The sequence below is a fragment of the Rhea americana genome, unplaced genomic scaffold (assembly GCF_003343005.1).
Source record: "Rhea americana isolate MKP2758 unplaced genomic scaffold, rheAme1 scaffold_67, whole genome shotgun sequence".
In the NCBI taxonomy this organism is placed as follows: Eukaryota; Metazoa; Chordata; class Aves; order Rheiformes; family Rheidae; genus Rhea; species Rhea americana.
Genome location: NW_028186834.1, coordinates 361,240 through 387,182, shown reverse-complemented (window position 1 = coordinate 387,182; position 25,943 = coordinate 361,240). Strand labels below are relative to the sequence as shown.

Here is a 25,943-nt window from a genome sequence, read left to right as displayed (position 1 = left end):
CTACTTCTGGCCTTTTCTCTTGCAGTCATTCACCAACATGGTCTTTTTTTCTTTTTCATTTTTTTTAAAAAAAAGATATCAAAAAGATATCAACCATACTATCTGTAGGAAGAGCATGGCATGAAGGCCCATGGAGAATGCAGTGCATGCTAGGATTATTGTAGGTGACTCTAGGAAATGGAGGGAGCCAAATGCGACACAAACTTGTCCATAGAGGCATTACAGAGCAGCCTCTGAAGCAACCACACTTAGGCGAGGACTTAAAGGAAACAAACTGGTTCACTCGAGAGCAAGGGTACTGAGTAAACAACTTAATGCAGTGCAAACGGCCAGGGAACCAGGGTCATAAGGCTATGTCATTTCACAGTATTCAACCGATGCAAATATAAATCTTGGATCTTTTATTTATTTGCAGTTCCTAAGCTCACTAAAAAACTTAGCAGCAATTGGTCAGTTACCTCATCAGATCCATCGGCACAGTCATACTCTCCATTGCACTTCAGAGATGCTGAAATACAGCCTCCACTTGCACACACATACTCACTTGAAGAACATGTTGGAGATGCTAATAACAAACACATATTTAGCATCAAGAAAAAGACAATTTATAGACAGGTTGCTTTATAATTTAATGCTTTCATCTGGCTAAACGTAGTGAGTAAATATCTATTTGTAGCTGACAAGAATTTTACTAACCTTCATAAAATACAACTACATTTTTGACAAAACTGAACTGCCTTGCCCTGCATAAATTATACAGTGATAATGGTGATAATGGAAGAATATTTCTTATGACTAACAAATTTCTTTTCCCGTTTTCCTCATGCTTGGTAACAGTGTTAACTACAAATATACATATATTGATATGAGTATATAAAAAAAAGAGTGTTTAAAATATAAACCCAAAGTTATATACATGCTTGCAATTAAATAATCTTAATTTATAAGATGCCATGGTTTTGGCAATTATACATTATTACAATAAAATTAATACATATTAATCATAGTTTTGTTTAAAGTATAGATGGAAATATTTTTTGCACTGGAAATCAGGGAAGTTTTTCCACAGAATTCTCTCAGCTTCAGTGATCTATACATAGCTTGTAAGAATTTGGCAAAATTCATGAGACAAACAAGTGCATTTTCCAAAAAGGGAGAAAGGAAATAAAACAGCAGCAACAAAAACGATAATTTGCTAGAGAAAACCTTTGCATGAGGACTGATAAAAAACGACCACAAAGCAAAAAAACCCCAGTAACAATTTAGTAATATGCCAAAAATTACTCTTCTTGTCAGAGAGGAATTTGGTAAGGTGGACATACATTATTGAATTCTATTGCAATGTAATTAAATTATCATTCCCCACAACAAACCTTACAGTGCACAGCTATATATAAGCAGGCTTTTCAAAACATGAGTAGAAAGGCACAAATTCCAATGAATGAGGAATTCCACATTTCTTTGCATTCCTTGCTACTCCAGTGCGCAACTTGGTTTGTTGACTTGCTTTCTCTTTATCCCTTGTTCTAGCCCTTGTTTCATTCATTCATACAAAACTATTCTCAGCATTATTTAAACAATACCTGGTTCACAATTTTTCTCATCGTCACCAAGCTTACAGTCTTCATGACCATCACATTTCCATTTTGCTGATATGCACTGACCGTTGGAACACTGGAACTGATCTCTTGAACAGCCTGTTTCGCAATACCTCTGTTACAATTAAAAAAAAAAAAACAAACATATACGAGCTCAAGAGTTTAATGTAAATATTGGTAAATATATAGCTAATCAGAGAAGTTAAGAGTCCAGAATTTGCCACTTTATGAAATACTTTAACAACTTGTGATAAGAAATCTGTGTATACGATCCATGCAACATGGCTGGCACCCTCTCAATAGGTGGYAAACACCTGAGTGCCACATTTGCAGGGAAGAAGGGACAAAAGGAAGAGGAAAGAGCMGAAAAATAGCAAAGCAAATGTTCACTGAGCTTCTGCTGCACAAGCAACAGGCTCTACATTGTTTTCTCCAACAAACAAAGAAAAAAAGACAAACAGCCCATTTCTTCCTCAATTCAGCACCTTTTTGTGCATAAACTAAACAAATATCCAATATGGGAAGAGGCTTTGATGCGGTGACAAAAAGATGTAGTTAGACTACTGGCAAACATGACTCATTTTATTTGCATGTTCTCTTTTAAGGATAACTAATTCTATAGGTTTAGGTTTGATTTAGCAAAGACATTTTTATATACTGTTCCATACGCAGAGTTTTGAAACTGCTTGTTAAAATATGCATATGGGGGAAATATAATGCTACTAATTTTCTAGAGACCTCTTTTCCCTGGAAGAAGCCTACCTCATCAGAGCCATCTGCACAGTCATAGTCTCCATCACACCAGAATCTTGCRGAAACACAATCTCCATTTGCACAGAGCAAATCTTTCAAAGTGCACGTCTGAGGCTCTGAATAAAGAAAAGTAACAACACRAAGTTTATTAGCATTTCCATATAATGTTTTTATACATATAAAAATCCCCAAAGCAATGAATGATTATAAAAAATCCCCAAAACAATGAAGGTGTAACTCTCAAATATCKTAAGGATTTTTTTTAGTGTAGGATTTTGTTTTATAACATTTTATAACTAAATTTCATCTTTATATATAATAAAAGTCATGTAAATACCTTCAATTCCCTCAAAATTATTTTGMAAACTGTGATGCTAGATACATAAATTTTATTTTAGTAAGTTTTTGACTAGAAATTGAACTTGTTTTGCATCTGACAGTAAAGGATGTAAGTAGGAGTAAACAGATCTTTGATTTTGAGTCATATAACAGTATACCTTTTATCTCATACCTTTTCACACATGTTTATGTTAAAAATTAGCTACCCCTGTGCTAAATATTCAGAGGAACAGTGTTGGGATGGTAAATGGAGGGCCTAAAAAMACAAGGTTTGGAGTTTCAAGGAAATATTTCAGTTTTCCAGAAATTAACTATAAGAGAAAGCATGAGATAATTCACTGACTTAATACTGACAAAATGGTTAGAGATTCAACAGAGCAAGAACACAATCATTGCAAAAGTCAATGGACACTAGAATTTCAGGAGAAAAAAAAGAAAATGACACTACTCTCCACATGTTAGAAAACACAGGAAAAGAAGGAAGAAAGGTAAGGCCAACGATGGAATCTCAAGTCATTTCAGGGAAACTAAAAGGAAGATGCTAGGCGAAAAAGAATTTGAGGAGCTTACAGATGTGAAGGATAGAGTAACAGCTGGAAGGAAGGTAAGTCTGGTATTTTGTGACAAATTAAAACTTTCTTCTATTCTATGGAAGGAAATGAAACATGGTAGGGAGGGCTAAAGTCATTAGAAAAGCTGTACACTGAAGACAAGAGTAGACTCTAATTTAATTCAAGGAATAGGGGAAGCAAACAGGAGAAGCAGGCTTCCCAGGGCAGAAGGTGAGATTGGTTGTTTCAGCCTGTTTGCTTCCCTACTCGCACAAGCCTTGCGTTTTTGCTGCTGCTGCCACAAGATGGGAAAGAGGGATCAAAGGGGGAAGATTCTCCCAGCAGACTACCACGTCCCTTTCTCCTGAGGATGAGGAGTACCAAAGACACTGGAGAGTCCATAGGGGCTCGACTTTGGACCACTGGATTAAACGAGGGTAACAGCAGGAGTGGTGACTGAGCAGAATTTAAACAAAYCTCTGTATGATTTAGATTTTGATAGTCATAGAGGTATGTGAGAGTAGGATTGAAAAGGCAAACAAGGATTATTTGAGATGATCTTTCCAACACAGCAGACACAAATATGTAAAAATTGTAGAATCAAGTGTAAGGAGTATTTGGCAGAGAAATAGGAAGAATTCAGGTAAATGGCAAACAATTCAGTGACTAAGCCAGTCATAGTGTGACTAAAACAGAGTGAAAGGAGAAAGACTGAGAGCAGACTATGGCAATGGATGCTGATGGATCAGGTACATCAGCATCAGGGTTCTTTAGCTGGTTATGGAAGACAGAAGCACAGATGCTTTTGAAAAAGATAACTCAGTGAGCAGAGAACACAAATGCAATATTAAAAGCTTCTGATAAAAACGAATTTGGTGAATACCAGCATGAGAACTTAYCGGAGGTGAGCTGGACAGATCTATGGCAAAGGAGAACTTAGATTTTTTTTTAAGTTAGAATAATTTGATTTATAGAAATCCAAAACTACTTCAAGAAAGGTGTTGCTTTCCTGAACATTTTGGGTTTTTTTCTTGTATCTTCCTATATGCTTTTACTTCAGAAAAAGAAGTCAAAATATGCCCATTTGAGAGTGTTTAGAGGAATTTTATTTTTCAGGCAGGCACAGTCTTTCATTTTGAAATTGCAATAAAGTCATAATAAAGGCATATCTACAGCAATTGCGTCAGTTCTCCAGTAATGTTGTTTTCAAGCAAACCTAAGGTTAGCATTTATATGGATTCTTCAGATTATATATATACTTCTAATTTTTTCAGAGTAAAAGCTCATTGTATAAATGTTTGCAGATCACTGACATTTGATTCCTTTTGTTCTCAATAGGCCATGAAGAGGAGTTTGAAAATATGATAAATTATGAAAAGGAAATAATTTTTGGGAAAAGTAATTCACATGCAAATAAGCATTTGTCATGTTTCTATATTGATTGCAAAATATACRCAAACACTATTTCTATAGTACTAATGAATTATTTATAAGCAGAGATTTGATTCTAGAAAAATGCACACAATGAACTAACTTCTCATTTCTCTGTAAGAAATATTTCTGCTGCTGGAATACAACTCTAATTTACATACGAACACAGAAGAGTACTTCCCCATCAGTGCTCATACCGTTATTGAAAGGAATAAGTATTAATAGACCTCTGTATATCCAGCATCTTTCACTTTCTATTTTATAAAAACACCAGAACTCATTCCTGAGAAGGCATTTCTGAATGATTAGAACGAATTCTATTTGAAATATAGCACATTAAAATGTGAAAGATGATCATTTTAAGTCTGAAAATATTCTGGACAGCCAAGAGACAGATTTGTCATCAACTAAAATGGTAGCAAGAACTGGATCTCAGGGGAAACATTTAAAATCATTTCACATTTRAGGTTCAATTTTGCATTTAATGAGAATATATATTGCAATATGCCCTGAATTGGAAGGATTTTGTTAGGATATTATGATCCATGCACTTTTATACAKTTTTTTTCTAAAATATATGAGGTACAAACTTATACTGTATACTGTAGTTTTTACCTGTATTTCTACTTTTTCTGTATGTTTGCTCTTCCTCAGAATCTTATGTCTTGTAACAGCTATTYCAAAGTCAACTTAAAAAAAATGTACAAAACAAGAAGGTGCAACTCATATGCAGGAAAACAAGTAACAGCAGCACAAGCATGGGATAGGAGCGCTTTAGTCAAAATAAATTAGTGTACATTGACCTTTTGGTTCATCTCAGCATCTGGCAGCAGCTCACACAGACGAATTAAGACACATACGTAGGATAGACTTTTTTTTCTAGGCATCAGAGAACCAGATATAGAATATCTCTAGTAAATTACCAAAATATACTGTTACACACATACTTTATGGAAAGGGTAATTAAGGTATCTAGCAAGGAAGAGCCATCAAATTAAGCAAGTAAGACCCAAGCTCAAAGCAAAAGGCAATGTGCATTCATGCAACAGGTAGTTACTGCCGTAATTGATAATTAAAGATGCTAAAGATGCAAAGAAGTATTCAGGGCTCAAGAAACTTGGAAAAAGAGATTTATTGAGTGTTACTATATATACAAATCACTTAGATGTATAAATCACACCAGGATAAGGAAATTCTATGAGCTAAAAATAATCAGAAGCTGAAAGAGCACTATGCTTGCAAGGTTCTTACTCTATCCTATGCATACGGACAATGTGCTATATGGACCCTTGGTCTGAACTAATATGTTGTTATATGGCATCAGATACGGTAAGATAGTGATGATTTAGTAAGCTGTGTTTACAGTATACAAGACCTTACTCTCTAAACTGAAAGGCCTAATTTTACAGAGAATGTAAATGACAAAGGGATATGAATCAAAGTGAACAGATGGCTCTGCCTGACCACAAATCAGAAATGTAGCTGAGGATACTGTCTGCGTGAGTGTTCAACAGATCTACTACTAGATAGTGATGTTGAAGTTGAAACCTTGCAATGAGCCAAGCCAGAGAACTCAGCATGATGCATTCACATTACTTCAGATAAACAGGRTTATCATGACAAAATAGAACAGGAGGCAAAAACAAAGAAACCYTTCCCTATAATTCTCCATTACAATACATCTAAAAATTATAACAGAGCCTCCTGCAGAATAAATGCCTATAAGCACAAGGTAAATAAGTGGTTGTAGTTCTTTTCTTCATATATTGAATGTGGCATTAAATGTAGACTTTTTCATTTGCAATAACTTTATTTAGCACTAAATTTAACTAAAACAAAGACAATACTTGCTCATTGTTAATCTAGGCATACAATTGGTAGATGCACACAAAAGAAGAAACCTTTGCTACACATCACCTTATCATACCAAAAGCAGTGTACTTGCCTTTGCCTAGTGCTTTCAGAAAACYGAACACTACATGTTGTCATATTTGCACCAAGTCAGTTGAGCAGAAGAGTCTTAAGTAATGTAAAGGATGTAGAGAATKTATATGCACTATCCACTCAAGACCTACTGTTATATATKRAAATGGCTTATCCAGATGACATTATGAGACATTCCAGCTTAGTTTCTTTCCRTATGTTAAAGWTGCTTTTACTTAAACATTAAATAGTTCCTCRTTCTCAATGCATTTGGGATACAAACTATCCCAGGTGAAAATTAACTAATTTGTTTTCTTGACAACTTGTAAGAGCTACAGCCTTGGGAAGTTTCTCTAGCAGCATTAATATTCCTACATTGATTGAATTTATGTTTTGGTATACCATTATTCATTTTTCTTCAATTCTTACATTAGAGTTTTTCTTAAATTATATTCTTTAAAGCATTACTGATGCTTTCTTTAGATGTTAAAATAAGATGGTTATTATTATCTAATTCTCTATTTTTAAAAGTTCAGTGAAAGAGAAAATATTACTTTTGTCCAAATTCATTTAAGAAATCTAAACAAACTCAAAAGGCAACCCCCCCATCAAGATATTAATTAACCAAAAAGAATTGAAATGTTTTCCACTTTGTTCAATGCTACTCAATATGGACCTTTAACCTTCCTAATAACAACTCTCACTTATTTGGGAGAGACTCCAAATGACAGTTGGCAGCCTTAATGTTTTAAAAAGGTTTTCCAAAATTGAGTAAATTCACCAGAAAATTCAACTGCTGCTTAACAGTATTTATGGAGAGCTAGGGGAGTGGTCCCATTAGTAGTGCTGTCTTCAGCCCAGTCTCTGCTCCCGCACGTCCTTGTCTAGCCTCCCCATCGTAAGACTCTCTAATCTCTTCCTGGAGCTGCTACTATCAGACTGCTTGAGATTTCCTCCAGTAACTTCTGTCAGCTTCAGAGGGAGCACAACACATTTGCACACAGCTATATAAGCATTAGGAAGAAAGTCCAAGACAGTAAAAAGTCAGCTAGGAAGGATGGTTCTGACTATAGACCGTAAGACAAATACAGTGGAAGAACCATGCAGTCTGGTGATGCTATGCTGGAAACAGTCATATTAAAAAATCTCAAGTGTAAGCAACCATTTGCATTACACCAATATTAATTTTTCACATCAATTGATATTTTCTAATTTGCATTGTTTCACTTCTGATGATTTCACCATAAGGCTGTATTATTCAACAAATTCATTCTACATTCTTGAAAAACAACCCATTTTTTGACAGTTGCCTGACAAGTCCTTTGTAAATTCATGTATGCCATAAACAGCTTATCGTAATATGCAGCGTAATACATTTTGTCAAATGTTTTTGTATTCTAATTTCATTTATATTTGTTTCATTACATTTTATAAGTGACTGGACAGCATATAAAGAATTTTATAAATCTATTTCAAACAACTGAACAATACTATGTATTTTCCCAGTGCTTCAACATTTTAAATTTTACAACAGTTGTGCGAGCCTGCTATATTTAATTTAGACAGCAGAATAAGGGATTCGACAGTTAGGAAGTAAAGTATGCATTCGACAGGCAAAAGAAAACCAAAAATGCTAAAAATCAAATTACAATTCATTATTACTCTGTTTAGTGCTTACATGTGATAAGTTTTGATCTGAGAGTTTAAACAACTGTCTTGCTTGATGTACAGGTGACATCTGCATTCTCTCAACTCACTAATTCCAGCCATTATGATTAACTATCAATTTCTTTATCTGAAAGTCTAGAGAGCAGTCAAGAACTGAATGGATAACTTCACGATTGATGTGAATGCAAAGACGGCAAGCTTAATACATCAAAAACAAAGATAGATTGCTCCTGTTGTGTAATTTGAGCATTTTTATCACAATATATTGTGTTAATAATAAAATTTAGGGGAAAAAAACTATTAATGTTAGATTATAAATAAACCCTGCTTCACTCATGGCAAATTTCAAAGAAGATGCTTGATACATATTTTACAAATACTAAGAACATTTTGAGGAGGTGGATTTTTTTGATTTTCAGATTTTAAAAAATGATTAGTCATGTGGCTTAACACTGCAACAGCTGAACAATGTCTTGTTTTGTGATTTTTACATGAACACAAAATAATTTCATACTACTTACAAATGAAAATGGAAAAATCTCACGGGTACTAATAATTAATTCAAAAATAAAATACCTCACAAAGCTAATAAAAATTTGTGTGTCAAAAAAAAGCCCCTGAGGTATAACTGTAAGTGGCTTTGAATTACTGAGAATCACATGACATTTTTGGCTTTAGAGGAATACTTTCATATGGTAACTGTACTACTAGAGATTTCTGTAACTTGAATCATATTCAAGTGCAGAGCATGATTAAAAGGTAGGCATACAAGTCCACTTTAACTTTTCAAGTAAAATGTCCTCTTCAGAACATCTTGAGCACCTGTGCATACCACGTCTTGGATAGGAGAAAGGAGTACGCAGCACTTGCTTGGTGTGAGAATGCCTAGCATTACGGATTTTAGGTTATCTCCTTGGGAAATATATAAAAAATATATACATTTTTTCATATATATATACATACATACATACCTAATAGGTACATATATACACACATATCCAGGATGATTCAAGATTTTCTACACAAAAGTAATAATTCKCTGGATTTCAAACAATTGCAAGATGAAGAAAATCATTAAGAATTTATCATTTCTTCATGAGAAGCAGATTTAAATTAATACAATGAAAGTGACATTGCAGAGAGGTATTAGGCATTTAGGTTGCTATGGATCGAACTAGGTGAACAGAGCTACTTCAAGTAACAAGGTCTACTTTTTTTTATATGTTTGAGCACTTTGAAAGCAGACTTCCCAAGATGCAATGCAAACCATCTAAGGAATACACAGAATATAATGGGCAGATAGTACTGGATCAAATACTATTGTTGGCAAATGTTTATCCCTTAAGGCAACACTGAGGAGGTTTTATGGCTCTTACCTAGAGATAAGGAATATGACATTTAAGAGACAGTATCATGAACAAAGGCAAGCAACTCTGATGATACTTTATTATATATTCCGAATTTGTAAGGTTATTGAGGTTGGGCATTCTTGCATAGCTCTTTCATACAGAATTACAACTCTTTATGAGAATTAATAAAACTGGAGAATTGGAGCAACAGACATTTGGAGCACAGACATAAAACTGGAACAACAGACATTTTCAAATCTATCAACTGATTTTCAATTTATCAGATGGCTTTCCATGAAAAAATGTTTGTGCAGTTTATCAGTATTAAGAACTTTCCTCCTACATGTTGCTAAACTGACTCTACACCTTATAACACACACTTAGGCCAAAATTACTTACTACAACTTTCTTCATCAGAATTATCACCGCAATCATTCTGGCTGTCACACCTCCAGTGATCTGGAATACAGTTGTTGTTTTTGCACTGGAACTCATGAGGTCCACAAGTTTTTTTATCTGTAATTAAGACGACTATCATTTACACATCATTATCACTGCAGAGGGAGAGTCAAAACTGGAAAGACTGCTACTGAACAGTGACATGAGAATATTGCAAGGTATATTTTAGAAAGAGCAATCATAATACTTAAAATGTTATTTTCACAAATAATTAATCAATCTAACCACGTTCTTTAAGATCCTATTGATTCCATCACACCAAAAGAGTTATGCTCATAAAGCATATGATAATAGCCAAAACACGCATTTTGAAAGTGCAAAAAATAGGACAGAACTGTAATGTGTTTTAAATTGATAAGTTTTCTGAAGCCATTTTTAAATGAAGGGATGGTATAAGATTTAAATATTTAAAATAGACTGTAAAATCTGTCAAAATAAATTACTACTTACAGTAAAGTGTGAAATTCATCAGTAATACACAAATTAGCTTTGGATAGGTTAGCATAATTGCACTGAATCTCAAAAAAAACACCCCACACTGACTTGTCTTGAATTTTACTGTAAAACTACTTTACTCAAAAGAAGTGCAAGACCTCATTCTTTGAATGGCTGAGCTCTGAAAAGTAGAAAGACACACTCACACTTAGTCATTTTATATCTGTTTTCAACACTGAAACTGCTTTCTATTTTTCTTAAAATGAAACTACCTTAAATTGGGAAGTTTTAAGTAAGAATGGTATGAAGTGAAAGTAGTAAATTATGGTTACTTCTCTTTCACATTTCTCTGTCCAAATTACCGCTATTGAGAGATCAATGGGTCTACTGTCACAGACAAAGCGCTTTTTTCAGGTATTTGTGCAACTGCCTGAGGTTGTGGTGTATCTTTTTTGCAGTCATATCTAATATTTCCTTTTACAAATAATTCTAAATGAGCAAGAAAAAAAGAAAATAGGATGAAGGCTTGATTGTAGGAAAAAAAAAGGTTATGTTTTGACCTTTAAAACATTTTGATTGTAGTCTCAATCCCAGTGAAGTAAAACCACAACTTGCCATCAATTGCACTGGACTGCAGATTTTGGATTTTAATTCTGGTGTGTGTGCGTGTGTTTGTGTGTGTGTGTGGACACCTAAAGGAGACAGAATCCAAAACGGAAGAAAAACTTGCTTTTGATCAAGCATCAGCTAGCTCTTCAAGGGCCTGGTAGGCTGTCACAAATACTGGATACAGAAAGTTCTTAGGTTGCTGAAGAAAGTTTAAGTTTATATAATGCATCCTTCAACATTCTCATGGAACATAACCATAGAATCATAGAACAGTAAGGTTGGAAGGGACCTCTGGAGATCATCTAATCCAACCCCCCTGCTCAGCAGGGTCACCTAGGGCATGTTAGCCAGGGTTGCATCCAGGCGGGCCTTGAATATCTCCAGAGAAGGAGACTCACAATCTCTCAACCATCATCATCACACAAAAAAAAATACTTTAACTCTTTAGGCTAAAAATAAAATTGATATTTAAAAAAAACATGACGAAGCAGAACACAATCATACTAGTACTTACACATTATGCTAATACCTCAAACACATACACCCTTTAGYGCAGACTATAATCATTTTCCAGGACTAAATACAGCTTTCTTCATATTCTGATCAAAACAGCTTTTTGTGATGTAAGGCATTAAAATGTGGGTAAGGATTAACATATCCTAACTGGTTCTTTTAATTGTCTGGACAGAGAGAATAAATTAATTTGACCTACTACTCCATATGCAACACGTATGCAACACCATGTACTTGTTAATAAGCATACATTTTCTAATTCTGTTTTAATCATCTGAGTCAGAAACTAACCACAGAAGACTGAATACATTCAGAGCATGTTAACAAACTCATTCAATATAGTATCGCCAATAATATACAGTACCAAATGTTGACTAAGYAAAATATATCACTGGGAAGCATTTAAGCAAAAAAGAAATTGCCCTTTATACTAGAAGTTTTGCACTGCAAGCATCTGCAGAATGAACTATAAACTATTACAAGTTAGTGTTACTGCCAACATATGCAGATCTTTATTATATTCAGCTTGTAATTTTATAATTTAATGTTACTAAAGTTTGTTCATAAAACTAGTCGTCTTTAAAATTTTAAAAAAGTACAGACTAGAATTTGTTCTAAGAWCATTTTAATACATTAAAAGCACTAAAATTAAGGAAAACTTGTTTAAAATATAAATAAAGCCATCCTGTGCTTGTAAAGGYTTAGTTGGTATATGACTATACCTAATCACGAGTGGCATGGAGATTGTAAATACGAATATATTGTTCATTCTTTTTCAGAACAAAAATTAAGGGGCATTATATGCAGATAACAGATTCAAAATAAAAAAAGAATTTGGCTTTCCATACATTGTCTAATTAAGCTTTGGAACTCCTTGTTACAGGATGTTGTAAAAGTTTTACAAAGATATTAGGAGACTGAAATCCATCAGGCCTTACTGAGTACAGAGACACATTTGGCTCATGTTACCTGAGACACAACTTGTTGGAAGAGTATCCTAGGGAAGAATCATTACAGGTCTGCTTCGGTCCCATATTCTTCCCTAGGTACTAGCCTTTACTCACCGGCAGAGATAGAGCAATGGGCAAAGGTAGTCTTTGAAACGAAGCTGTATAATCAGTTTCATATATTGTGACTAAAAAGAAATATTTAAAATGAGATTGCTTGCACTGCACCTCTACACTATTTAATTGCTAGTTTGGCAGTTTGGGTATTATTCTATCTAATGGTTAAAATCAGAAATTACAGTGAATTACACTTTTTCTCCTTTTCATTATTACTTATATTTCTTTTCCTCTTTCTTTCAAATGTCTTCATGCCGTATCAATCAGGCTTGTGTGGGTTACTTAAAAATATCACCCCACAAACTCTGTATCTTGGAATGCTGTTGGAATTAGCAGGGGAAAAAAACAGAAGAAAAGAAGGAAATGGCATCTCAGAGATGGAGGTGATGGAGCCACTATAGGAAGAAGTACCTGTTCAGTGGATCATAAAGTGAGGAGTGCTCAGGTAGCCCCAGCACAGCCCTCTGGAACAGTCTCTATGGCATAGGTTTCTCTCCTCTAAGCTTTGCATTGACTTTTTCTTTAAACCAGATGGTTTCTTGGAGTGTAACTTCTCTTCAGCTGATGTGATAGAAAAAGATGCCCCTTCTTGGAAATTCAAACAGTGGCCTCATATTTCCAGTGCTAAGGAAGAGTTTCAACGTYCTAGATGCATTTATCAAGTCCGACATTTTCATTTCAGTGCTAGTATCAAATACTTGAAAAAAAATCCATGGAAATTTTGCTGTTTCTCGGAGCTTTGTTCTTGACTGCAGCCTATAGTTCTGTTACTGAGTTGTCCCAGTGGTAGTATAAACTTGTCCTGACCCACACATTTCAGCAAACGTGTTACTCATATGTGGCTGATTAATGCTGAGCACTGTTAATATTTTATGCACCTGTATTTCCTGTTCTCTTCTACCTCTGAGTATTTTTTTCCTTTCTTTTCATAGACCTTTCTTGGAATTTCCATAAAAGGTTTTCATTATGTGGTGAGTGCAGATTTTCCATTGACATCAATTTCCAGTAATTTTCCAACTACGTCAGTACTGATCCACTTACTTTGATTTTGATTATCTATAATCCATTTCCAGATTGAATATTTGTATCCTTTTCTTTCACTTACATTTAAAAAGTTGGTTCGGTACTTTCCAGAAATGCAAGCAAAGAATAAGAAAACTACTATTATACAGCATGATCTTTTCTTTTCTCCAAATGGTTTTCTTATGAATAGCGTATTAGGCATATACAGCAAAATATCAYGGACAGATGAATGTGGAAACTGCTTAGCTGTTTTTACTTGCATGACTACAGTTTAAATAAAAGAATTTTAACTGTTTCTGTAGAAATATAATGAATTAATCTTTTTTTTTTTGCCAGTAAGAAATACATAAAAAACTGGAATTACAGTTGTGAGCCAAAAATGCACCTTCAAAAAACGAACGAAAGGAATTCTTGGATTCTAAGCTAGTATTTTTACTCTAAAAAATCTGCCTCATTAGAGTAGAAGATTGTGGTTCTGGATATTCTATAAAACCTGACAGAACTGAGGGCTTGGTTTGACAGTTTTGCAATTATTTCCTTGATCTCATCYGTTGAGGATCTACTTCTCAAACTGTCAGAGTTAAGCACAAAAGTTTCAGGAGCAACAGAAATTCTTAGAGAAGTCCTGTGGRGTTGCAGAGTTTGTGCAGTGATATACTGCAGCATGTTACTCACTCAGAAGTAAAAGCTGGTCATGTCAAGCTGGAATATGCACTGGACTCTTCTGCCCAGTTAGTGTTAACTAACACAAGCTTCTGCCTTGAAGATGCTTCTGTTGATAAAATTTAAATCAACCTCATGCTAGACTTAAGGCTCTTGATTCTGAGTCATTTTCCCTGTACATTCAATGGCCATATAGCTGTTGTGAGGTGTATTAATTCACTAGTTACGAAATGATTTTGCTACACTGTGTATCTTTCATCTCCGAAATAAAAAGGCAATACATGTCTAGTGAAATTATAAAGAAGATTACAGCAAATTATTACATTTTTCCTATTTATTAACTACAGTAGCAACAAAGTATGCAGAATAAATTAATGGAAACTGGGTAATTCTGTAAGAAAAATCAAGAATGTCACTATACTCCATATGAGACACATTTACAGGTCCTGCCAATAATGTAGTCRTATAATATAAAGTGTATAATCTACTCATACAAAGACTGCACTTCAATAAGAACTGTATGAGCCAGATACAGATATCATATTATATAGGTACTATCACATACTGAAAGAATATATATTAAGCGGAATCATTTTTATTAGAATAGTAAAAGAAAATAATGTCAAGCTGGAGTAGGAGATTCAAAACTAAATCAAAATAAAAACTGAGCTCAAACAAAACATCTTGAAAGATGCTAGTGTAGAAAATACTAGATTTTAATCTATTTTTGCAGTTAACCTTTCAACCTCAACTGCATTGCTCTCTCATTTTATGACTGCTGTCATACTCACCACAGTTAGCTTCATCTGATCCATCAGCACARTCTGGGTCTTCATCACATACCCACAATTTAGAAATGCAGTGTTTTGTAGTTTTACACTGGAAATGGTCTGGAGAACAACTGTTTTCCGCTTTAAAGAAAAAGATTCCAAATTAACAATAGAAATTTCTGCTAATAATTCAAATATTTGTTTTAAAGTAAAAGAATAAATCTTTAAGGATTCAAAATTCAGAAATAGGGTATCTCTGAMTTCTAACATCATTTAAGTAATACATGTAAGAATATATTCAGATTTATTTTGTTTATAATTTTGCCTTCTATTTACATATTGTTTTATATAATAGTATAGTCCAAATTTAAAAACTAGTGTCTGTTGCAATATTCTCTTCACAACAAACAAATAGACTTAACATTAATACAATACAATACAATTTGTATTAATGTTTTAAGGCATTTAGATTTTTTCCCCTCTAACTTTCTAAAAACAGCAGCTATTAATTCTGAAAGTTAGCTTGAAGGCTTTCAACTCAGAATCATTTTGATTAGTGAAAGTAATCAAAATTATGTCCAGTTTTGTTTACATTCTGTGGTCTCTGTTTAATAGGTAATGGGCAAATGAGGAGAAAAGTTTGAAAATCGTTTCTCTCTTTCAGTCTAACAGAATAAACGTTAGGCTGAATCCAACAGTAAGATAAAGATACAAACTTGCAGCTAATTTTCATTCTATTCCTTCAAGCTCCTTTAATTTTTGGATAGCTATTTCACAACAAGAAAGATCCTCAGTGCACTATTAATTCCCTCTCATTTCCAAGTAGAGAGGTCAACTGCTGTCCTTCCTCTCAGCCAGGAYGTTGAAAGAATCAAGGGTCTTTCAGCAGGGATACCTCCCCTAGGCATTTATCAGGAAAAGTTACTCTTTTTCGTCTTTTCTTTCCTACTGTACTAAGTTCCAAAGCTAAGCGAAAAGGTAAAGGTCAAGCCCTAAAAGAAAATTCTGTTGTCAGGCTATTAAAATAGAATGTGATTTCTAACATATAGTGGAACTTGTGATTCTATACTGACTTCCTAACCAGCATATAGGCCAGATCTTACATTTCTTRAACTCTTATAACTTGGTGCATAGATGTAAGACGAATAAAAGGACACATCTGTGCTGTACTATGAGCCAGTTATTCGCACTGAGATGGTTACAAGTTTCTTAGAGATAAGGTATAAGAACCTCCTAATTGTTCTTAAGGGAACTAAACATAGGACAAAAACATTAAATATGACCTATTTTCTGATAACGTCTCCCCATATGAATGTTATCCTGGTTTAACCACTTGCAATAGATTTTACCYGCTGAACTCCATAGTATTTTTAAAGAAGTTTCCTATCTGTGTTGAAAAGYCATTTGCTCTTTGAAATGAATATTCTTATTTATTTCTTTGATTTTTCAAGAATAAGAAATTTCAGATTCATTAGCAGTTGTATTATTTGCTTTAGTGTAAGGTTTTCATACATAAACGTAACGCTGGAATGAATGCACATTTAGACTCTGCTCTGTTGCTAACTATACTTTTAAAAATAATACTGACTCAGCTAGAACACCTTTCAGAAGATTTCAAAATGCTTTACAAAGATGACCAATACAATTGCCTCCATTTTATATACAAAGAGCCTAAAGTACAAAATGGCAATGCGACTTCAAGGTGACATAAAATGTAACACCAAACAATGGTAGAACCGTGTTTCGTGAATCCTAGCCTGGTGATACCACAAAGAGACTGGTAACATTACCTACTGCTCGTCTTGTCRCAAGAACCCAAGTCAATCCAAACTTTGAGGCAGACTTACCTAAACCTTCCCCTTCTAGTGAACTCCCCAAAGGAAACTTAAGAATTTTTAGAAGCCATACACTAGATTTGATCAGAATATAAACCAGCACACCTAACTTCCATTAAGAGAGAAGCTCATAATGTCTAGGCAAGACAGAACAGAAATAAAAAAGAGTGTGTGTAACTCTCCCYCCATCACTGTGCAGGTAGGCTAATGACTAAATTTCAGACAATTCAGAGACYTCATTTACGCTGGAGCAAACTGTACTGTTTCTCTGAATCCTAGAAGTATTCAACTCCATAACCACTGATCCTGACCCTATCCACCCTCCCTCAGCACAGCTCCTGAGCACTGCTGTGCTCCAGATTCTGCGGCTGGGGCTATGTTATATTTCTGTCAGCTACACTTCGTGGTTTTGGAATCTTCCACATAGTAAGGATGTACAGTTCTTCATAAGGAAAAGAACAATCTCTCCCATCTTCTCTAGGTGTTTATCTGGCCCCATTTAATCCGTTTCTAAAGAAACACAACATGAAAACAAACAGATAATACTGTCTGTCACAGGCTACAGCTCTGCTGAGCTGTTTGAAAGATGGCCATCAAACAGGACAATTAACAAAGCCTTTCTATCCTTAGCAACCCTTCCCTTGGAGATGGCCATGATTTTGCAGAAATGCAGCATACGCAGACCTTAGGAGAGCTAATTCAGAAAATAGGGATAAGCACCTTGGATGAGCAGTAGATCCAAAAAAAATAACCAAGTGAAGAACAGAGTCACATCTGAAGATCCCACAGTCATTTTAATTACAGAATGCTAAAAGAAACAAGCTATTCAAGACCTTCCTATTCTAAATCTTAAAATACTTCCTCCTGTTCATTTGTAACAAATATGGACTGAAAATGAACTTACAAAAGTCAAGATGTATGAAAAGGTGAGTAAACAAAAATCATGTTATGTAGGCAAATTAATGGAGAAGTCTCCAAAGGTAAGGTGGAGGACCACCATCAAAAAAAAGGGACGCAGAAGGAGTTATACAGGAGTTACATCCTTTCCAGCAAAAGAAGTAGAAGAAAACATCTTTTTCCACTGAAATGTGTTTCACAAAGCAAGCTTARGATGAGAGTCATTTATGAGGTGGTTAGAGTAAAATAGAAATTTTAGCCTAAGTCAGAAACCCAATTAAATGCTTGAAACTAATTTATTCTTCTTCCTTTAAAAAATGAAATTAATAAAATACATTTTAATTTATATTGTATGTGTAATACTGTATATCAAGCAATTCAGTAAATTAACTGTTTTGCATGTCCCTCAAATTCTTTTACATAGCTAAGTACAGCTTCTTGTTTAAAACTAATTACAACTTTCAGAGCAAAATTCTCTAAACATAACTTACGACAGTCTCTTTCATCTTCTTCATCACCACAGTCATCCTGTCCATTGCATCTCAGATTTAGTGGAATACACTTCTGATTCTTAGTGCACTTGAACTGACCTGACAGACACACGTGTGTGTCTTAAGTTAAAAGAATAAAAGTATCAATGAGTTTCTTGCCAGAATTTAAACATTTAAAAATCAGTTTAGCATGTTTCAAGTCTCTACTAAATATAGTCACCTACCACAGTTGAGTTCATCAGAATTGTCCCCACAATCATTTTCTCCATCACATATAAAGGCTGGAAGAGCACAAAGTCCAGTTCCACACTGAAAACGTCCTGGTTGACATCTGAATTCCGCTGATGAAAGAAAGAAAAGTTCTATCAATATTCTCAGATGAATGGTAAAATGGCAAGAGCGTTGTTCCTCCTCTGTGGACTAATTAAAGGACTTCTTAAGTTATTGCATTTGACTATATGATGTCAGTCTGAGCAGATAATAATTACTAAAATGCAAATGTATTACAACAAAATTAAATTCAAGCTCTAAGATTCCAAATTTGCATATCTCCTCTATTTTACAAATGATATAGAGTACAGTCCTCTACAGGTTGATGCATACTATGGACACAACAGCGAATTGCTATTAAAGATAAATTCTTCAGTTCAAATCAATATTTAAGAAACCCGCTATTCCATTTTAAATATATTTTCCATGAAAGGTTTACCACTGTTCATTCTTACAGTCACTGACATTTGACTGAACAAGCAATTGCATACTTTTAGAGTAATATTCTATATAAACGCATTGTAGCTTAAGATGTACTCTTATGTACAATGATTATGTATGTGAAGACTAGTTTCAAAGGCCTCTGCAGTGGAAAAATAATTGTAAAATTGTAAAAACATGGATGACTTCGATACACAAATTTGAAATAAATTGCTACTTAACTAGACAACTTGTAGAATACACAGTAGAATTACAGGGACTTTTGTGTGTATAAGCTTGAGGGGAGAATACTGCAATAGTCTTTTGATTTATGTAGATTATATAATAATGTTGGAACAGTTAGCAACTCGGACTGAGAAATAGCAGCATCAAAGTGATGACTGTGTAGGATCCTAGTACACTAGAAGAGTATTTTATTAACACATAAGTAAACTTTCAGTCAGCTGCCATCACTGTAGTCATCCTTTGGGATGCTGCAAATGTCATCATAATTGACTTCAAGTTGTCTAAAGCTCAATGGGATAATAATACAGTAACCTATGATATGAACTATAGAAGGCTGCACCATGCTGAGGAGACTCTGTCAGAGTTGCACAGGATGCATGGAAACTGTTCATTGCATAAAATTGTTTATATTGGAATGGTGAGGTTTAACTCTCAAAACTTGCCTTTGATAATATTTATAAAACTATAAAACTTAGTATTTATATAAAATAATATGCTTGAACAAATTTTTGATTGTGTAAATCACACAGAATCTTAGTAGGAATCACATGGAGAATGTTATTATTATTCAGGAAATTGCACTAAATAACGTGTACCTGAGCTTGTGTAATGCAATAAAATATAAGTAAATATGATTAGAATACCACAGTTCTATTATGTATAAAAATAAACCAAATACATTTGGCATATTTTGTCTTATTTGTATACAAAAATAGGCAGCCTCAAAATAAAACTTTAAGATAAAAATCTTAGGCTAAAACTTAGATGGGAGCAAGTAAAGGTTTAAAGCATGAAAACATATTCTTGTGATTTTCCAAAGATCTTAAGAGACCCTTAGCACACAGTGGTAAGTTAATGAAAATCTTCTATGGACTGATAGACAACGGAGCGTACCCTTGGTAAATCTGACAGAGACCCAAGTGAAAACAAACAYGGCTGCAAACAAACGCTTTCAAAAAAACCCCTTCCTAATATGTGTAAAGTATTATATTAGATATGAAATGAGAAAGCTAGGTTCCAAATTCAAAACACACTTACGGCATTCCTCAGGCTCGTCAGAGCCATCTCCACAGTCATCAACAGTGTCACATTTCCACCAAAATGGAATACATTTGTCAGTTTTGCAGCGGAACTGTGAAAGGAAAGGAAGAGGGAAGGAAAGCTTTGATATATATATATATATATTTTCATATGAATAGTATAATTGATGATTAAGTCATTGTTCTATCAATCATCACTGGTAGTGGATTTTACAAGACTTGTTTTTTAAAACATCATTCTTTTTTTTGGAGACGTATTGCAATGAGGYTTCAGCTAATACAACTCATTGTAGTTTCCATGATGTTACTACACTGATTTGTAGTTCCACTCACATGAGCACAACTACTGAATTTTACTGTATTCCATAACAAGCACTTGTTCATCACTTAATGGGAAGGAATAAGCAGTGAATCTCAACAGAAAAGATGTTATGAAGAAATTAAAACAACATAAAGCACTACCTCAAGGGGAACAGAAGATGACAGTGGGAAGGTTTCTGAAATAACAATATTAATTGTATGAAATTATGTATCATTTTAAAACATCAAAGATAACTTAAGATGACTGCTGTTTCTTTGAAATAAACAGCAAAACTCTTTCCCTAACAAATACAGAAAAAATGCATCATGATGTAGGATGTCAAAAGGAGTCATTAGTATACATTTGGTGAAGCTGGACAACTASAAAAACTACAGATTATAAAAGCCAAATGTACTATTACAATCATCTTAAGCTAATTGTCTGAGTACAATGGTCCAAAAACTTTTATCAAAGTCGTTCTCTAATAAGAAAGAAATCTCTATGTTCTAGTTAATCTACCTTATATCTTCATGAAAAACAGCAAATGCTAATTTCAAGTAATGGGGAAGCCATTTCAAATTAAGAATTCAATATTTTAATTGACCTAATTGTTAAATAATTGCACCTTTTACCATTCCCCTTTCAGCTACTGTATACTGTTACGCAATCCTATCAACCCTATCTAGTAAATGGACTGAGTCCCTTTTCCTGCGTTTATGTATAGTTTGATCGTGCAAAAAAATCCAAAAACCATTTTATACACTAWGCTTTATATTCTTACGTCTCATATTTTATATGAATGTATTTTCAAAGTAATTTTTATGAGTGTAGTAGCTTTATTTGTTCTTACAACTGACATAAACATCCATATTTGGGAATAAATTCTGCATTCTCTTGAAAAAAGGCATTTTGCAAGTCTAMTTTCAATTAACTTTCTTCAAGATGAAACATTTGAAACCTCAGATGCTCCCAAGGCTTACCCAGTCTTCAGCTTATTTGACTGAAGCTTCCACATTTCATGAGCACTAAAATTCATTATTTAAAAGCAGGTGAAAGCACAGTGTTACACAACTAGTCCTCCCTCACTTACCTGACTGGCAGTGCAGTTTGATAGGCAGGTCTTGTTATCTGCAGCAAGGTAAAAATTAGTGGGACAGGCACAAGTATGCACCTTCTCAGGGCCTAGAAGGCATAAATGACTGCAGCCACCGTTGTTCAGCGCACACAGATGTTTAGACACTGTGGAGAGAATAGAAAAAGAATATCAGAATTGTCAGCTAATCACTGATTTTAGGGAAAAAAAAAAAGCAACTTCTTCCTATTATGACAGCTTCTAGTAATCAAAATCTATTATTTCATGATACTTCACTGTATCTGTTTATATTATAGAGGAAGAATATATTACACAAATAATTTTTACACTGAAATGTCTCAAACCAAAACCCCTTAAGAAGCAATCTTTGCCTTTAAACTATTCATCTTTTTTGTATGCAAAAATTAATTTTTACCCTGGATGTAGATTCAAACACTGAAAGAATGAAAGGAAAAAGAAAAAAAGCATGTACTCTGTCCAAGCACAGAATTGTTAAATTACAGTATGGTACTTAAATATTTAAGTATTTAAGTAACAGTATTCTTCGTAATATTAACACTCTTCTACTCCAGCAACAATAACATTAAATATTATTGCAATACATTGTTTCTATCTTGATAACTGGTAACTTGTACCATATTGTAACTTAAGAATTCCCTACTTCTGGTCAGTATCCAGAGGGTCTTTGGGTTAATTTTTAGGAGTCCAAATATGTATCTCGTCACTGAACAAGATGCATTACATTTATTTAATATCAGACATAATTACAACTTTAATCACAGGTTTATGTTTAGATTTGCCAATCTAAAAACTCCAAAATTTTAAACAAAACAGAAATAAAAATATACCACTAGACACAACAAGCAATCTTCCACTAAGTCAGAAACTGGCTGCTAAGTGAAATACAGCCAYGTGTGAAAGCACAGACAGAATAATTACCATCAGGTTGCCTGTAGGAATGATACACCTGGATGTCTGTTATGGTATGCCATGAGTTAATCAGYGAGAGTCTGTCTGATCCAGAGGTTTTGTGGGCACGGCTGAGCGACTTGGTTTTCCCATCTGTCCAGTAGATGTAGTCTTCAAACAGTGTTAGTGCAATCACCCCTGGAATRTCTTGATTAGGGACTGTAAGAAGAGATGCAAAGATTAATGTTCACTCTTGGAAGACTGCCAGTTAAAATATTCCATACTGCATGGGTTGACAGATACAACTACTATATAACGCCTTGAGAATAATTGTCATGACAATGTGTCAAGCCTAGCGGGTTCTTTATTACCAGTTACGATAAAGATGGATTRGGTACATGAGCTCTGCTTGCTGAGCATTAGTTGCTCTGACCAGTGTTATGGAAGTGAAAAGAATTTCAGTTAACAAAGATCACCTCCAGATTCTAAAAAAATGATGTGCTAAATTTTAAACAAGTATGTAAAAATATATATAACTTAATTTAGTCTTTATGGAAGGCCAGTATTCATTTGGTGTCTTTGGGCTTCAGAAGTTACTAGAACACATCCAAAATGCAATGTATACACCTTCAGATGTTCTATATTCAACTTCGTTTACGCCAATTGTTAGCACTTCATTTTGGCAAACTAAATTGACAAAATATAACTGAAAAAAGTAGTTTTATATTAAAATAAACACAACAGTCAGAGGGTTTATTGTGTATTCCTAGTATAAGCAACCATACAATCAAGAAAAATTACACAAAACTAATGATACTACCCTATTGTTTTAATATTACAAAATGTCACATCAGCATTGTTAAAAAGAAAAGCAAATAAAGGACAAAAGGGGGAAAAAGCTTTGGAATATTCCTCATAYGCCTGTATACTCTTTAACATTTGGCTATTAGCTCTTGGTAAACATAAAATTAATTCTACTGGTTTTTTTTATGCACACAACTGTAACCATAAATGTCACAGGACAAAATCCTAYTGTATTGGTCAATTTGTACATCATAACCTCTTTTGTCACTGAACCTGCCTAAWTACTGATAGAGCTGAGAAGGCAAACCAGAGAAGCTAAGTCTATCATTTTTAACCTGTATACACCCGACATCTTCACTCTTATTTCTTTGACTAAAACAGATTCATCTTTYTACCTGGATGGGACTTGCGTTGGCAAATCTCTAAGTTATCTGTTCAAATGTTTCATAGTTCAAGTGATGACTGATACCGAGTGTAAGGACGTCAACTTATAGCAAGTTCCCTTTGTACACAATACTATTGCCTGCACTGAATTCCACGCAGGGTACCTTGCCTCCTAGTCAAGGGAAACTCTACGCCCTTGCTTCTTAGACCTGAAATTATTTTGCCTTCTTATATGCTTACATATTCCCTAGCCATCATATGCTCTTTTGAAGAGGTTCAGATCATTTCTGAGAAATTAGCTGAAGTGCAAGTACATGTAGAAGTCTGAATTTTTGGCACTATTACACGGGCCACTTTGGCCTGGTTCCCTACCTAACATAGCACACCTCAAGAAAAGCTCTTGCAATTTCCATTATTTGAAGAATCACATTGTAAAAAGGGGATCTTTATAAACTAGAAGCGAATCACTCCCCATGCTGGTTATTGCTATCTCGCTCCTCTTTCTTCAGGGAAAGAATACTTGAATTACTATTATTTTCAATTTTGCCATAGTAACAACTCAAGTACAGGAAATTAAGAACACAGAAACTACAAGTACGCTAAGTCCATTATATTCTTTCCCCTTCTGGCTGACATTCTCTCACCACAAGATAAAATAAGCTATAGACTAGAAAATGGTATATAACTTCAATTTAGATGAGTGTGGTGTGTACAGGAATCTCTAGTACTGAAAACAGTGCAATGAACAGGTAATCCTGCATCTACTCACAGCTGAGACTAAGGAGACAAATGCCCATCATTACCAGTTTTCTGTTTTCTGCAGAACACTGGTGATTATCCTTGAATGTTTTGAGGGATTCCTTGAGTTTTGCATACATCCTTGAGCAGTTTGAGCAACTTTGTATTGTTCAGGAAAAGGCATATATCTCTAATTTTAATTAGAAAGAAGTGAATGATCTGTTAAATGGTTTAACATTATTAATTGAGAATATTAATTTTCTATCCTATGCTTACTGCCAGATTACAGTAATTAAATAGGGAAGCCTACCCCTTAAATATACTTGTCAATTGGAAAGAAAAGGAAATTATAATTCTGAATGAACTCTGAGCTCATCCTTATCTGCGTGCATGAATACTGTGCAAGAGAAACATCTTTTTGTTTGAATCACTAACACCCATACTGCCATCTTCATATACAGAAACTTAGGCACATTAAACGGGACTTTTTATTCTAGGTAAACTGTAACTATTCTTGGAGCCTCTGAGTCATGTGATTGAGCCACAGTACAAAATTTAAAAGACCACCATGAATTTTAGGAACATATGGAAAACAATAAAATTCCCACTAATCTCAAAGGACACTTTCTAGCTAGAAATACACACCAGACTGACAGAAGAAGATGGAATAAACAGCAGAAACACAAACTGTTACTCTGAGTGCAACCCTGAAGCTAGGCTTCAATCTATTTTTCTTTTGTTTGAGTTCTGAAAAGATATCTATTCATATAAATTATGACTCTTGCTGCTCCTTTTGGCATCAGTTTAAGATGTCAAAGATATATCACCCTAGTACTTGTAAATAAAATAAATGTTCTTTTTTCTTTGTCTGTATTCTCTTATTCTGATCACAGCTGAGATTCAAATCTGAATAAATAGGCATGTAAAAGCCTTAATGCACATGAAGAAGATTTACTGGGGACAATTATTTTCATTTGGTCTTCCCCATCCCCCATCAATGAAGAACATCTCTAGCAGTCATCCTTTTTTGGCACTCCAATAATTATAAGTAGTCAGTAAATCCTCAGTATAGATATATGAGTAAATGCTTGTTTTACTTTCTATTTAAATCTGTGGGTCACCACAGTGACATAAAATCTATTCAGAAATCGAAGTATACAACTTATCATAGCTTTAATGGATTATGCATACCATCAGAATGCAGTTGAAATTTTATATCCATGAACTAAAAGATTCAGTAAAATATCATATACTGTCTCAATTCTCTTATCACACCTTATTAATAGATAAGCTGAGTTAAATAGGTGGGATAAAATGATAAACAGTAAAATCAGGACCAGGTATTTCAGAATATAATTGAGTGATTC

General features: G+C 34.3%; 1 protein-coding gene across 1 annotated transcript in view; it reads right to left on the bottom strand.

Moving 5' to 3' along the window:
• LRP1B (LDL receptor related protein 1B) overlaps positions 1-25,943 on the bottom strand; it is a 236,065-nt gene that overhangs the window by 67,585 nt on the left and 142,537 nt on the right. The window contains exons 42-51 of the mRNA XM_085320958.1: positions 22,681-22,869; positions 21,739-21,887; positions 20,346-20,439; positions 18,596-18,712; positions 18,372-18,491; positions 15,170-15,289; positions 10,012-10,128; positions 2,361-2,467; positions 1,584-1,713; positions 459-565 (exon numbers count right to left, since the gene is read on the bottom strand). Coding sequence (XP_085177084.1) covers positions 459-565; positions 1,584-1,713; positions 2,361-2,467; positions 10,012-10,128; positions 15,170-15,289; positions 18,372-18,491; positions 18,596-18,712; positions 20,346-20,439; positions 21,739-21,887; positions 22,681-22,869 — 1,250 coding nt within the window. The remainder of the gene's footprint in view (positions 1-458; positions 566-1,583; positions 1,714-2,360; positions 2,468-10,011; positions 10,129-15,169; positions 15,290-18,371; positions 18,492-18,595; positions 18,713-20,345; positions 20,440-21,738; positions 21,888-22,680; positions 22,870-25,943) is intronic.